This window comes from Hakea prostrata, chromosome 7 (assembly GCF_041222555.1).
Source record: "Hakea prostrata isolate BN-2017 chromosome 7, UWA_Hpros_2, whole genome shotgun sequence".
NCBI classification, from domain to species: Eukaryota; Viridiplantae; Streptophyta; class Magnoliopsida; order Proteales; family Proteaceae; genus Hakea; species Hakea prostrata.
Genome location: NC_142606.1, coordinates 207165 through 221417, shown reverse-complemented (window position 1 = coordinate 221417; position 14253 = coordinate 207165). Strand labels below are relative to the sequence as shown.

Below are 14253 nucleotides of genomic sequence, written 5' to 3'. Positions count from 1 at the left end.
TTGAAATTGTCAAGAAGACAAGAACTAAGTAAATGCTATTTAAAAAGGGAAAAAAAAATAAAATCCACAGAAAAGCTGCTTGCTGCTTTTGGCCTTATCCACAAAGTGCTCAGGGCAAATCAACCGACTACTTTCTACCAGAAAAATTCAACTAGATCAAGCAAGAGTGGTTACCCAAAAAAGAAAAGTTCATCAATCAATATATAGAAATTCTTTATTTATTTTTGTTCTGAGTAGAAATTTAAGGAAATGAGAATGTGACAGCTGCTAGCTGACAGTACCCCGGGTGAGCCCTATTAGCCCTTTTATGGTTCGTCACGAGAACGAACCAAATCCATGAATAGAGCATCTAAACTAGCCTCCTATGCTGTCTCCTCTCCTCCCTCCTTGTCTCGAACGTCTGTCCTCTCCATTCCATCTTCTTCATCCCTCTCTCTCTCTCTATCTCTCGTGGCTTCTGAGTAAAATTCATAGAAGCGAACGATCTTTGAAATTTAGGTTTAAAAGACACTAACTTGCTTGCAAGTAGGCAGCAGCAGCTTCCCTGATTCGAACTGCAGGGTCCGACATTGTTGACTTCATAGCCCCGAAACAGTTTGCAGGTTTTAATTTACTCAATGTCGTTCTTCGTTGTTCTTGCCATGGATTTGAGTTTTTATAGTCTGCAACTTATTTCTTAGTTTATGAACAGGTGGGTTTGTTTCGTTTTGTTGTAGGACGCATGAGTCTTTCTCGGCGTTTGGATTATATATATCTAGGGTTTCGAGATAGTGTCAGTGATAGCAATAGAGGAGCCAAGTTTAAAAGAAGAAAATTTTAGAAATTTTCGTTATCGCTATTGTCCTCCTGAACGTTAGATTGAAGTTGCAATCATATGTTGGGTTATTGGAGAAGGGATCATCCCTTTGTTCCTTCATTCCCCCCTTCTATGCTGTAACTTCTGAATAACATTTTCGAGAACATGTTATACCGGAATAAGCTCTACTAATTGTAAAGGGAAGATGGAAATATACGAATTTTGGTGCCTTAAGCATTCGTATGTGCCTCTGCTACTCTATCCCTTTCGACTTATCCTAATTGGTTGAAACATGTAGTTTGCTAAAGTATTCAGGTTTCAGAAATTGTTACTTTTGTCTCAGGTGCCTACTGAAATGGCGGAGCCTTCAAAAGTCATCCACATCCGCAATGTCGGTCACGAAATAGCTGAGGTATTTTCCACTTCATCAGCTTCATAACTGCTAAATCACCCTCTCTGCCTGTATATTGAATCTTCTTTTTTTCTTTCTTCCCTCTTTATTTTCAGAATGATCTCCTTCAGTTGGTCCAACCTTTTGGTGTTGTCACTAAGCTAGTTATGCTACGCGCCAAAAATCAGGTTTTTGTTCTCCCTTGGTTTTGAGCCTTTCCAATTTTTGTAATTTTTCTTGGCTATTGACTTCATGTATAGGCATCGTCGGTTCATCATTTTATTTTATTTTATGTGATTAGCTCTGGACCAACTTTAAATCTATCTAAATCTGCATCTGTATAGGCCCTGATCCAGATGCATGATGTAGCTTCAGCTATGAATGTGCTGCAATACTACACTAATGTGCAGCCGAGTGTCAGGTATTTCAACGTTCTAAGGCTTACCTTTGATGAATATTATCAATGTTACAGATTTCAATATAACTATCTATCTTTTAGTCTCTCTCCTGAATGTTTTGAATTTATGGTTTTGCTATATAAGGGGGCGAAATGTGTACATTCAGTTCTCTTCACATCAAGAACTCACAACAATGGATCAAAATACTCAAGGACGCAAAGGTGATCAGGTTGGTAATCTGATTTTCTGGGTGTTCACTGCAATACTTTGGGGATGTGGTGGTATTTAGGTAGCTGTCTGGCTGTCATTAAGCAAATTCACTTGCTTGACATGAATAGAAGCGTGATATTGGACTCTGCAATCTTATTAATAACCATGTGTATAACCTAGATTCCGTAACCTCAGTAGAGCTGTGCTAATAGTTGACTTATGAGAGGTGTACTTAGGTATTTCACCATGAGAACAGGTTCATTGAGCTAGCCTTTGTTTTAATACTACATCTTAGCACATACTTATGAGGGGATCTCAGCTCAACACTAAGGTTCCTTCATGAGTTGAGTTGGGAAACAGCCTCTCGTCAAGTGTGGTTTAAGGCTTTCTACATTATGAACCACCTGGACCCCACAGTGGTAGGACCTTTGTGCATTGAGTGTGCCTTCTTCTTTAGTTTCTATTTACATGTATGTATGGAGCAGGGAATGTAATTCATAGTTCAAATGGCTTTGTAGTCCTTATCAAGGAAAAAATTTCGGTCGAAATTAGTGATTTTTTTTTTGAAAACTTGAACTTCAATTTCGGGCTTCATATGGACTCAAAATTATTTGGATTCTTGCATACCATCTATTTCATGCATATAAACACTATGGAACTACTAGTTTACCAAAAAAAACCATTGAAAATGTAACATTCAAGTATATATTATATATGAAAAGAAGCAAAAGTGTTACCAATTACAAATCTACTCTATTCCATGTCTCCCTCTTTTGTCAGCACCCCATACAAATGACAATACAAGTCTACTCTCACATACATTAATCTGAAGCTCATACATCTACTATACATATATATTTTCAGCAATATACTTAATTTACTAAATAATTTTAAATAAATAAAAAATAAAAAAAATATAGGAAGAACCAAAAATTAATTTTGACACTACAAATTCATAGATCTAACGCTCTAAAGTAAACATACTTAAATTTGGAAGCAATCCAAGAAGATTTAAGGCACAAACAAAACAAAAATAAAAAAATGAGGAAGTTGGTTACTCACCTTGCAAGATTTGAGAAAATTCACAAATGGAGGACCAAATCTAGTGTTTGAATGAATGTAATTCTAGAAATAAAGTGAAAAGAGGGATGAAAGCAAGAAGGAAAAAAAAAGTCGAAATCTCATTGGGGGATATGTGTCGAAATGGCGGAATGTCGAAATTCTGTCGAAAAGATGCATTTTTATAACATGGGAAGGATCATTTCGGGTCGATACGAAACATTTCGTGTGCCTGTCCTTGTATTTCGTTTCAGTTTTGAAAAACATAGACATTCAGACAATTTCGGTCGAATTTTTTTCTTCTATGTTCCATATTATGGTCAAAGAATATTTTTTTGGATTCCCATATAGATGCCTGTTGGTGAAAAAGATAACTAAATTTATATCTAATTGGAGCAAGATTTTGTGAACAAGCTCAGAATCTCTCCTTGAATCTCCGTTTGTTTTGAGGATACCTTTTTATAATTACTAGTCGTTGTGCTAAGCTATACTACTGATCCTACTCTTCAAATGTAAAGTATTCATTAATAATCTTGTTATTTATCAAAAAAATTATAAATATATATCCTTTGGTATAAATTATGATATTATACTTTATTTCTGTTACTTCTCTTGCTTTTTGTTCAATTCTCTCTCTCCTTTGCTTAAGAGGTAAAATGTTTTATTGTTTGTCTCTATAAACTTATGATGTCTATGACATCTTATTCGTCTGAAGTTTTATCTTCTTATTTCTTCTATTTATTCTTCTCTGTTTCTCCTGTCTCTATGTTTGTCTGCTGTTGGGCACTCTCAGGATTCACAACCCAACCGAATTCTCTTGGTTACAATCCAGCAGCTACTGTATCCTATAACAGTGGAAGTGCTGCATCAAGTGTTTTCTCCTCATGGGTTTGTGGAGAAAATTGTCACGTTTCAGAAGTCCGCTGGTTAGATTCTTGAAGTCTTCTCTTTTACGCATAATTTTTATATCTGTAGCACACTTAAAGAAGCTTGGTTGGATGGAATTTGCATTAATTCTAGGTGAAAGTTCCTTAAGTATTCTTCATTTTGTGAATATAATTTATTGTCTTTCTAGTGAGGTGTTTTTCAGGATGTGACCCACTTCCCTCTGCTTTTGAGCTATGGAACTAGTTCGATCACTTGTAGTCATGCAATAAATGACATCAGTAGGGGACAAGAATCTTTCTAATTCTGTCTGCCATATGTGTAGGTTCTCAAGCCCTTATTCAGTATCAATCACGCCAGAGTGCTGTTCAAGCAAGAAATGCTCTCCAAGTATATTTTTTGTTCCCCTTTCGGTAATTACTTGAATAGTTAGCTGTTTGAGCTCTACAAATCTCTTTAGTAAGGCTCAAGTCCTGGCAATTTCTTTCAGGGTCGCAACATTTATGATGGCTGCTGTACACTGGATATTCAATTTTCTAAGTAGGTTTTCTGCCTGGAATTTAGTCTTATGTTGACACCCTTTTTTGTGCTGAAAGGGTATCATTTGCATTTTCTTGTCATGCAGCCTAAGTGAGTTACAAGTGAACTACAATAATGAACGTTCAAGGTGTGCTGCTGTTCATTTTACATTGATTGAGGGCTGCTTTAAAGATTTTCTACTAAAAACTCCTCTGTAATCTAGTTTCGTAACAATTCTGGTTGGTCATGATTGTGCAGGGATTTCACAAACCCTTCTCTCCCTTCAGAACAAAAGGGAAGATCCTCACAAGTATGTTTCTGTGGCGTTTTTATCTTCCATTTTACTGTGTTTCATTACCAGATTTTCTTCTAGAATTTTCCTGTTCAATGTTCGTGGGTTGAGATATCTGAGGAGTGAGGATTGCCTGTAAGTCTTTATGTTCTACTTCTTCGCAGCCTGGATATGGTGATGCGGGGGGCCTATATGCACTTCAGCCTGGAGCCAGGGCAGGTGGTTATCTAATTCTTTTTGTTATTGCCTAATGACTGTTGGTTGTGAAACCTATCATTAATGCAGTTATTGTAATTTCTTTGGTTCAGTTGCATTTCCGCAGGTGGGTGTTGCTTAGACTATGCTCTGTGCTCTTCCAGGTGGTTTTAGTCTGAGATGCAAATTTTACTGCCTAGTACTTCAGGAATATCTCGGAGGGCTTCTGGGTGGACCTCTTCACACTTTTTGGTGGTGCATGCACTTCCTTGCGCCTACCACTCCATGGGTCCCATCTCAGAGATACTTTGGCCTCTATTTGGTCCTGATGTGGTTCTTGACTTATTATCTATCAGTTGGATGGTCAGGGGGTTTGGTTGAGTTAAGTTTTGGCAGGATAAGCATACATTGGGAGCCATGGGATGGTACCTGATATCTGGTCTGCTATTTGCTCCAAGGAGTGTACAGTGTTATTTTGTGAGGGTAGAAGTTAGGGCCTCTATTTGATGTTAAATTTATTGGTTGTGGATGTTACTCTATTTCTATTCGACAGTCAGATATGCACGTCAATGGAACTTCCTTTTTCCTTCTTTGTTTCATTTTAGATGGGCAACTCTGCAGCAATAGCAGCTGCATTTGGTGGAGGATTGCCTCCTGGGATAAGTGGTACTAATGACAGGTGCACGATCCTGGTCTCTAATTTAAATCTTGATGTAAGCAATGTTTTCATCCTTGTTTTCTATTGTTTGTTTCTGCTTCTTTTTTTTTTTTTTCGATTGTGATTTCATGCTTGTTAACTTTTCCCTGTATCTCAGAAAGTTGATGAAGACAAACTCTTCAACCTTTTTTCTATCTATGGGAACATTGTGAGGATTAAATTTCTGCGCAACAAGCCAGATCATGCACTTGTTCAGATGGTTGATGGGTTCCAGGCTGAATTGGCTGTGCATTTCTTGAAGGTATGATACCATTTAGACCTTTTGAAACTCCATTCTAAGCTATTTCTTTAATCACAAAGTCTATCATATTGATTTAGTCGCAGCAATGATATTGTGTTTATTTGACAAGATATGTGGGAGTCTGGGGGTCCCACGAAAAAAATAAAAATCCTTTTGTCCAACTACTAAAAGTGAATAGAACTCTTAGACCTATTTTATGCTGTAGCTTGGGTTTGTTTACTTGGAGGTGGTGAAGAATGAAAATGAAATTGGTGTTGTGAAAATTGCATAGAAACAAATTCAGCCCTATTTTGTTTTTATCTAGATCAGATTTACATTATGACCCTGCATGGTCTATACAGTCTGGTTGATGCATTGGGTGTGCACCACCCTCTCTTACTAAGACAGTCATGTCTTTATGTAATTTTGCTAAGATAGTAGTGCAATTTGCATATGACAACTTCAGGCATAAATTTTACAATGTCATTGAACAGTTTCATGGCATCCCCTCTTCAAATTCCATCAATTTTGTAACCCAGGTTACCTGGGCTGAGTTGAAATCCTTAAGCTGGAATTGTACAGTAAAAGCTCCTTTTGTGATATTGACATAGACAGCAGCCTATAGTATAATTTGTCATCTCTGCTGAGGTCAAAAGTCATCAAAACATTGTTACAGCACCAAGCTCTGTTTTAGATAGAGTGGTTAAGAAGCTGGATGTGGATGTTCGTAGATCTGGTAGATTAAAATGTAAGCCAGCTGTCCTCCAGGATTATGTGCTGTAATGGGATGTTAGTGTAGTGAGCAAGTAAGTCTTGTTTGGTAGTCAATAAACCATTGTAAGTGACAGCTGTGAGGCCATGGGGTGGATTGTAAGTTGCTGTAATTTCCCTCAAATATAAAAGGGGAAAGTCATACAAGAATAGCGTTTAATATCAAGAATTTCCAATTTCTTTCTCAGATCTCAGAACCTGTGTCTTTCTTCTTCGAAGCTCTTTCTTCTTGTTCTTGCTTATTCTTCTTAAGCCTCAACAAACATGTTCTGTACTTCTTTACATCATTGCGACATCTGCATGGATGGGGGCATGGTCTTTGGTATTCGGAATAAAGGTCAGACTATTTCAATGCTTGTCCTCTTGTGTTTCACCTGGATAGTGGCTGTGAAGTATGAACCATATACAGTTTTATTATTTAGTTGGCCATTACCCATACAAAAATGGCAGAAGCTAGCAATCTCTTTTTATCTTAGGTGAATTAACCAGTAAGTAGAGCTACATCTCCTCAAAGTAAAGCAAACCTTGAACCCCTTCTTTTTACTGATGAAGCCTCAGGTTTTACTCACCTGCTTTGTCTGAGATTATATTATGTTTTTATGTTTAAGTAATTTTTGGTGATTACCCATCTTTTTATTCTCTGGGTCTTTAGGGAGCCATGCTTTTTGGAAAGCAAATGGAGGTGAACTTCTCGAAGCATACCAACATAACAACAGCTCCTGACACACATGAATATTTGAACTCAAACCTCAACCGCTTCAACCGAAATGCTGCAAAGAACTACCGTTACTGCTGCTCCCCCACCAAGATGATCCACTTGTCCAGTCTTCCCCCAGAAATAACAGAGGAAGAGATCATGGCTTATCTAGAGGAGCATGGAAACATTGTCAACACTAAGCTGTTTGAGGTCAATGGAAAGAAACAGGCCCTTGTCCTGTTTGAGACAGAGGAGCAGGCTACAGAGGCACTTGTGAGTAAGCATGCCACTACTGTTGATGGGTCAGTTATCCGGATCTCTTTCTCCCAGTTGCAAAACATATGAAATCGAAGATTTGTGATGATATGTGTAAGAAAGATGGCTATGGTCCTGCAGCAGGTCGGCTTCTTAATTATTCCCTTCTTTCTTTCTTGTACTGGTGATTGTAATCTTTAGCAGTTGTGTTGAAGTGGCTTTTGCTTACTGTTGGGGCGGGGGAGAGGAGGTTCCTTTGTTGGTGTACGTGTAGATTTTGGAAGAGTAGTTGTCAAGGGTTCAATTTTTCTTTCCCTACTTGTTGATTAACCAGCACTTCTCATCTTCCTTTTTGCATTTGTAGAATGTTCCTTGTGTAATGAATGTGGCAATCGTTTTAATCCCTTTGCCAGTTTAGTCTGGAAAAACACTGCGAGCATGGAATCAGTCATTATTCTTCAAATTTTTTACGCTTGTTTTGTGGATGGGGGCAACCATCTTCTGATAAGGTACCAAGCTTAAGGCTCTTTATGCAGGAATTCTTTTTTCCATACAATGGAGGATTCTCCCATGAATCAAAGGTCATCATGTTGTACCAGAAACGGAAAAAAGGGTCATAATGACTCTTCTCGTATATCCTTGATGTTTGAAGTAGTCTTTAATATTACGTTCAGGTATCAATTTGCGATTCCTTGTTCAATAATGTCCATTGACAGGAACCAGGTAGACTCAGATGTAGAAAGAAGCAGCTGGCCATTTCTTTGTAATGTAAAAGCTATTTTTTCCAGAAGAGGTTAGGACATTAACATTACTAGATCCTTATGGTTCGAACCTGCTTCTCTTTCCAATTACACAACATGGGTGGATTAGGGGTTCTATTTTTGATCCATTTTGTTAGTATTTAGGGGTGGATTCCATTCTTTTTATGTGATTAAGAAGAACAGTACATTCTTCTCCCTTACCAAAGAAGATGATCAGATTCTCTTCTCCCCAAGCTAAACCTATTGGGGGGCATCATTTCTATAATCATAATCAGATTATAAAATGGGTACAGAATCGGTTTCCGACTCAATTCGGCTGTCTGGGGATGGTACAATCTTAATCGTAACTAATTTGTCACACCACGAGGCAAGAGCCGTTGGCCGTTGGCACTTATTACAATCTTAATCTTATCGGTTCTTCATGCGTGGCAATAATGCCGCGGTGCCAACCGTCAAAACTTCCACATCCATCTTGTAAGTTCTGAATCCAAATTTTACGTGTTAATGGATGCAAGTCTGATTCGGTTGTCAGCTGCTTTTACATTTCGAGAATCCCTTCAGAGGAAATTCCAGGGATCTTCTGCACTCTCGTGCTTCTCTTGTGGGTCTAAGTATTTCGGAAGGCACAGCTCCAGTTATCAGTACCGGAGGGTCGGCACACTGGCTACTAGCAGCGGCAAAGAGGGTTTCGACGAAGAAGCTTTTGAGACCCAGAGGATCAGCCTTGACGCCAAAGCCCGAGAATCGATGGCAGAGGAGGCTGAGAGCACCTCAGACGACGATCCTAAGGCCTGGAAATGGAGAATTCGTAAGAGGATTTGGGATATGATGGAAGCAGAGAACATTGCCCAGAATCCTCGTCCCGTTCATCACCGGATCCCTAATTTCGTTGGTGCCGCTGCAGCTGCTCAAAACGTTCGTGTTTTTCCCCCATTTTTGTGATTTTACATCTTTTCTTTTGTTCCGGCTCGTTTTGTTTTCGTTTTCTCCTTTAAATTCTTAGTTTCTTATAGTGAGATACTCGTACTTTTCTAACTGACAATGTAATTCTGTTGGTTGTCAAAGGTAGGTGGACTAGATGTGTTTCGGGTTGCAAAGTGTGTCAAGGTTAATCCTGATTCTCCACAGAAGCAAGTTCGCTTCCTAACTCTTTCAGGTTTGTTAAGGCAGTCAGACGAATTGTTGTTGTTTGTGCTAATATTTCGATTATATACATGTATATAAAGGTTGTATTTAGATTTCTGTTGCTTGTTTGATTGGAAAGTCAGGTATCTGCTTATGGTAGTACTTGCTCCTAATTGGGTTAGAAACTAAGAGTAACTGTCACAAAATCAACATATTTGGTGTTAAAGCGAACACCACGAAACATGGACAAACAAAACAGAGATAACATTGATGACACAGATTTAATGTGGTTCACGCACCAATGCAGTAGCTACTTCCATGGATGGATGAAACTGGAGATGACTCATTGTATAAATCAATCGAACACAAGTGCACCCAAACAGCACTAACAACTCTCTCCCTGAAACCCTAGCTTCAAAATCCCCAAATCTCACTTGTTTGATACATTTATGACAAGATCAGTGAACTATGTAACATTCCTCCCAAGTTGGTTGATCTATTGGGTAGAGTCAAGCCCTCCATTACAATCACAAACCTTTGAGAAAAACTCATTAGGTGTTGGAGTGGCAACATTCAAAATGGGTACAAGAATTTGAGAATGCCTTGGCTTATTTTCTGCTGATCACCCTGTTACTAATATGTGGTGCTACAGTTAAGTTTGACTTCCATGTTGTTCATGCTACAACTCTACTCTGATATGGTTCCTTCAAAGACACCCGCACAGTGACTTTATCCACCTGCTTATAGGAGGGAAGCAGTTGTTGACTCCTCAGCCCCGACTGAGGACTGGTTTCTTCTCAGTACTTGAGTCCCAGATGTTAGCTCCTGGTACCATGAAAGAAGCTTGCACATCCCTTGGGGTTGCAAAGTATGGAAGGCCAATCAACTTAGATGAGAAGATCCAGGTGGATTTGATAGTCATTGGGTCTGTTGCTGTTGACCCCAGGACAGGTGCACGACTTGGGAAGGGGGAGGTAATAATGGCCATTCTTAATTCTTGCTTTTCAGTTTATGGTATTGGGATGCAATATTTCAAGACTTTGTATTTGATTACTTACCATCCCATGTGGGACAGAAGTGGGAGCTGGAATTTGACATTGGTTGGCCATTTAAAGAACCTACTTTCATCCAATGTAAAAATCACCGAGTTGTATTATGATTTATATCAGTACAATTTATTTCACTTATATGTTCTCTAGAGAATATATTAGTGCCTTGAGCCAAGGGTTCACCCTTGTTCATCATTATTATTGTTATCTTAATCAAAGTACATATTCAGTCATTCTTTTTACTTACGAGGGTTTCACATGACCACATTGAACACCTATGTTAAATTGGTTAGTCATCCACCTTTTACTTTCTACAAGACGTCTAAATTGGAGTTTCCTTCTTAGGTCAGTAGGGCCTCGGGTACACTGATTGTGTGAGTGGTTTACCTTATGTTCTTGGGTAGTGGGAATGTTAGTTCCTAAAATGTTCTTGCTTTTTCTTGGAGCGCAGGGCTTTGCGGAACTTGAATATGGAATGCTGCGTTACATGGGAGCCATTGATGACACGACCCCAATAGTTACTTCTGGTAAGCATGAGTTCTTTTAGATATTTTCTACAATGTATTCCTGTATCCTCTTCCTTTGTTCAACTTAAATTGGTGCTAGAACAAATTCTATTATTAGCATCCACTTGGCAACTTATGTATTTAACTCTTAAAAAGTGGAGTTATTTGTGAAGAGTGAACCCTGACTGTCGGGGTTAGAGCTCTGATACAATTGAATTGGGTGGTTATCTGCATTACAAGTTGCAATGATGCTTTAGAAATTGACTTATTGGGTACCCATGTCTTCATAAGCAGTCAGCCACCACTTTGTCTCTATTTTGAGAAACTAAGACAACTGGAAAAATGAAGGCCATTAACATTTTGGAATCAGGTTGTATTATTTTTTTCTCACTTCTTCTCACTTCTTCCCACACTACTTGTGTCTGTATCAAGGAGATCGTTGATAATTTCACTTGAGAAATGCCAGTACACTAGTAATGGCACTTCACTGCATTGCATCAAGGAACCCATTCCTTATGTTTGTATATTTTTGTGTTTCTTTAATATAATTACATTAGTCTTTGGTATGAAGGTGCACCACTTTGATTCTACTGTTGCTCTTATATTTGAATTTTTCGATTATGCAGTGCATGATAGGCAACTGGTAGATGATATTCCAATCGAGAAGCTGTTAGTCCATGACGTCCCCGTTGACATTATCTGCACACCTACACAAGTGATCTTCACAAACACACCAATACAAAAGCCTCAAGGTGCAACTAACATCTTTACTCATCTTCATTAAAATCTTCCTTTTTATTTCAATGCCGTGATGACTGAACAAATCCTTTGAATTTAGGAATATACTGGGATAAACTGTCTCCAGAAAAGCTAAGTCAAATCCGGATTCTCAGGGAACTCAAGCGTAGAATTGAGCGTGAAACAGGACAGAAACTTCCCTGTGGACCCTCAGAGAAACTTCCTCCAACTGCTCAAAGGGGGAGGAGGTGAAATCAGTTGCTAATTTTACTCATCATCCTTTCGAGCTTTTTCTTTTGTTCTGTTTTGTTTTTGGTGGGTGGGTTCTTTTCCTTTCTTTGGTGGTGGGGAAGGGTATTGGAGTTCCCCATTAGACACAAAATATCATTTAAAGCACTGATCAATTCAGTGCAAATCTTTGTCCTCATGTCGAAAGTTATTATTTCACCATCCTTACTGTTATATTGCTTCACTCATGGCTTTGAATTGTAATGCATTTTTATGAGAGGAAGCATGGTTACAGTAATGGCAGGTCAAATTCGGATATTTCACAGACTTTGCCTGGGATACATGATTGTATGTTTATTGGAGTTGGAAGTTGGAACTACGTACCATGGGTTTAGGATGATTATCTTTAAGCCCAGGAGCGCATTTAAAGTTCATAGCAATCTTTCCAAGAACAGACATCAATGGCTGTGCCCCCTGGCACGGGTTCCCTTTTCTTTTAGATAGCCAAGAGGCCTGCTCACAGTATATTGAATGCAGCATGATCAGGTTCGGCTCCTCTTTAGGGAGAATATCTCCCACAGAGTGCCCGGTGAGGTCTGCGGTGTAGATCTGAAAGTTAGTTAAAAATCCTTATTTTCACCCTACTTGGAAACCCACAACCTGAAACCCAATTGCCTTCGTCAAATCCGATACGCCCTTGTCTCCGATTCCGTCCAAGATATGGAGCAGCGTTTGCAGGTGTGTTTTCCCATGCCATGGTCATCTTTCTGTAAATCGTCCCTTCCGACGAGGGTGCTGGTCAAATAGGAGATGTAATGTTCCTACAAAAATTAATTGATTCAGTTTAGCATTTATGGTGGTAAGATATTCGGAGATAAGAAATAAGTTATTACCTTGGATCGATTCAATGTGAGTTGGAAACAGAAAGCCCTCCAACCGGTTGTTACTTTATAGTAGTAGGAGCTAGACTTTGGCTTTGGTTGAAGTGAAATATGTAAAGATGTGGTGCTTGGAAATGGTTGAAGTAGTTGAATAGGAGGATCACTATGGCTGAAGGAACCCATTAAATTTCCCAGTGCTTCCATTTTATGACCTAAAGACATTGGAATTGCATTAAGAAGACGAAGTTAAGACGAAGCTGTCATTAAAAAGAACGTTTTAGATGTCTCCCATTTTTTTCCCCTCTTTTTATTTGTTTTTGGGTAAACAAAAATAGAAACTGTATTAAGAACCCTCTTTTTGTTTGTTTTTGGGTAAACAAAAATAGAAACTGTATTAAGAACTATAACAGAGGAGCACCTAGAAGGATAGACCCCAATCAGGAATTGGCCAATCATTCAATTGCAGAACTTAAAGGGCCTTCCAGGTAAAGTGTCTATAGATAGGAGTCCGAATCCTCACCCCGTCGGGGGAGCACAGACTGCTCCCCGACGGCTTTCCAACCACACAAACAAGTGGGGCCCACAGGTGAAATTTTGAAGTATTTATTTATTTTTTTCAAAACGTGTTTTTCACCTGTGGGCCACGTATTTGTGTGGTTGGGAAGCCGTCGGGGAGCAGCTCAGTTGGTTAGAGCGTGTGGCTGTTATCGAGTCCGGATCCTCATCCCCGTCGGAGGAGCACAGACTGCTCCCCGACGGCTTCCCAACCACACAAACATGTGGGCCCCACAGGTGAAAAACACTTTTTTAAAAAATAAATTTTCACCTGTGGCCCCACTTGTTTGTGTGGTTGGAAAGCCGTTGGGGAGCAGTCTGTGCTCCCCCGACGGGGTGAGGATCCGGACTCGATAGAGGGTAGGTATCAGTTTTTCATGGTGGCCACCACCACGTCAAGGACACTAGTTTAGCAAAATCCCACATGTAAGTGAGAGGATCGAAAGTTTCGAGATTAAACCATAAGGTGGAGTAAAATTACATCACGGCCTTATGAAAAAAAGACGCTAGAGGAAGGGCTTGAACCTTCGACCTTGTGGTTAACAGCCACACGCTCTAACCAACTGAGCTACTCCAGCCCATTACAAAAACCCTCTGAATTTCAATAATAAAATTATTTCTAGAATATAAGAGTCATGACTTAGCCACTCTTGGGATTGGGTAGTTACTGTAACGAATTTACCACAGGCAAGCAAAGTCCATATCTTCTACCTCCACAAATATAGAGGATCCCAACTCCAGGGCAGGCGTGTCCATATCCCTACCTCGACGAGCAGAGGATCCCATGTCTGCAAAGGGCATTTTGGGCTTCACTGTTGACCTTGTGGCTTGTACCCCTCCTATTTAATTTCTTTATATTCTCCTTTTAAGCCTCCTAATATCCTACTCTCTTATGGAACACTCGGCACAATCAAAGCCTACCTGAAATCTCCCTTATCAAATTTACCGGAAAACAAAAAGAAACTGCAAAAGAGAAGGGAGAAGCAATTCGCACTAACCCTTCC

The 14253-nt window shown here is 39.3% G+C and overlaps 2 protein-coding genes and 1 non-coding gene across 4 annotated transcripts; 2 read left to right on the top strand and 1 right to left on the bottom strand.

The window, feature by feature from the left end:
* The first annotated feature begins 323 nt into the window (after positions 1-323).
* Positions 324-8008, top strand: PTB3 (polypyrimidine tract-binding protein 3). Of its 2 annotated transcripts, none has more exons than XM_089162036.1 (15): positions 324-602; positions 1140-1208; positions 1304-1375; positions 1532-1608; positions 1730-1814; positions 3648-3780; positions 4065-4129; positions 4230-4279; positions 4365-4406; positions 4517-4568; positions 4715-4769; positions 4859-4872; positions 5351-5458; positions 5561-5704; positions 7107-8006. In XM_089162036.1, the coding sequence occupies exons 2-15, from the start codon at positions 1152-1154 to the stop codon at positions 7494-7496; spliced, it is 1344 nt and encodes a 447-aa protein (XP_089018162.1). In that variant the 5' UTR covers positions 324-602; positions 1140-1151; the 3' UTR covers positions 7497-8006. The 2 variants fall into 2 exon arrangements, with proteins under 2 accessions (XP_089018162.1, XP_089018163.1); XM_089162037.1 differs by lacking the exon at positions 324-602 and adding an exon at positions 620-1036 and having other exon boundaries at positions 7107-8008.
* Positions 8009-8561: 553 nt separating this feature from the next.
* Positions 8562-12571, top strand: COG0212 (NagB/RpiA/CoA transferase-like superfamily protein). Its single transcript, XM_089164083.1, has 6 exons — positions 8562-9082; positions 9233-9323; positions 10040-10266; positions 10793-10868; positions 11474-11599; positions 11686-12571. The coding sequence occupies exons 1-6, from the start codon at positions 8672-8674 to the stop codon at positions 11835-11837; spliced, it is 1083 nt and encodes a 360-aa protein (XP_089020209.1). The 5' UTR covers positions 8562-8671; the 3' UTR covers positions 11838-12571.
* A 1182-nt stretch (positions 12572-13753) lies between these two features.
* TRNAN-GUU (transfer RNA asparagine (anticodon GUU)) lies at positions 13754-13827 on the bottom strand. Its single transcript has one exon. It is a non-coding gene; the product is annotated as a tRNA-Asn (tRNA).
* Positions 13828-14253: the final 426 nt, after the last annotated feature.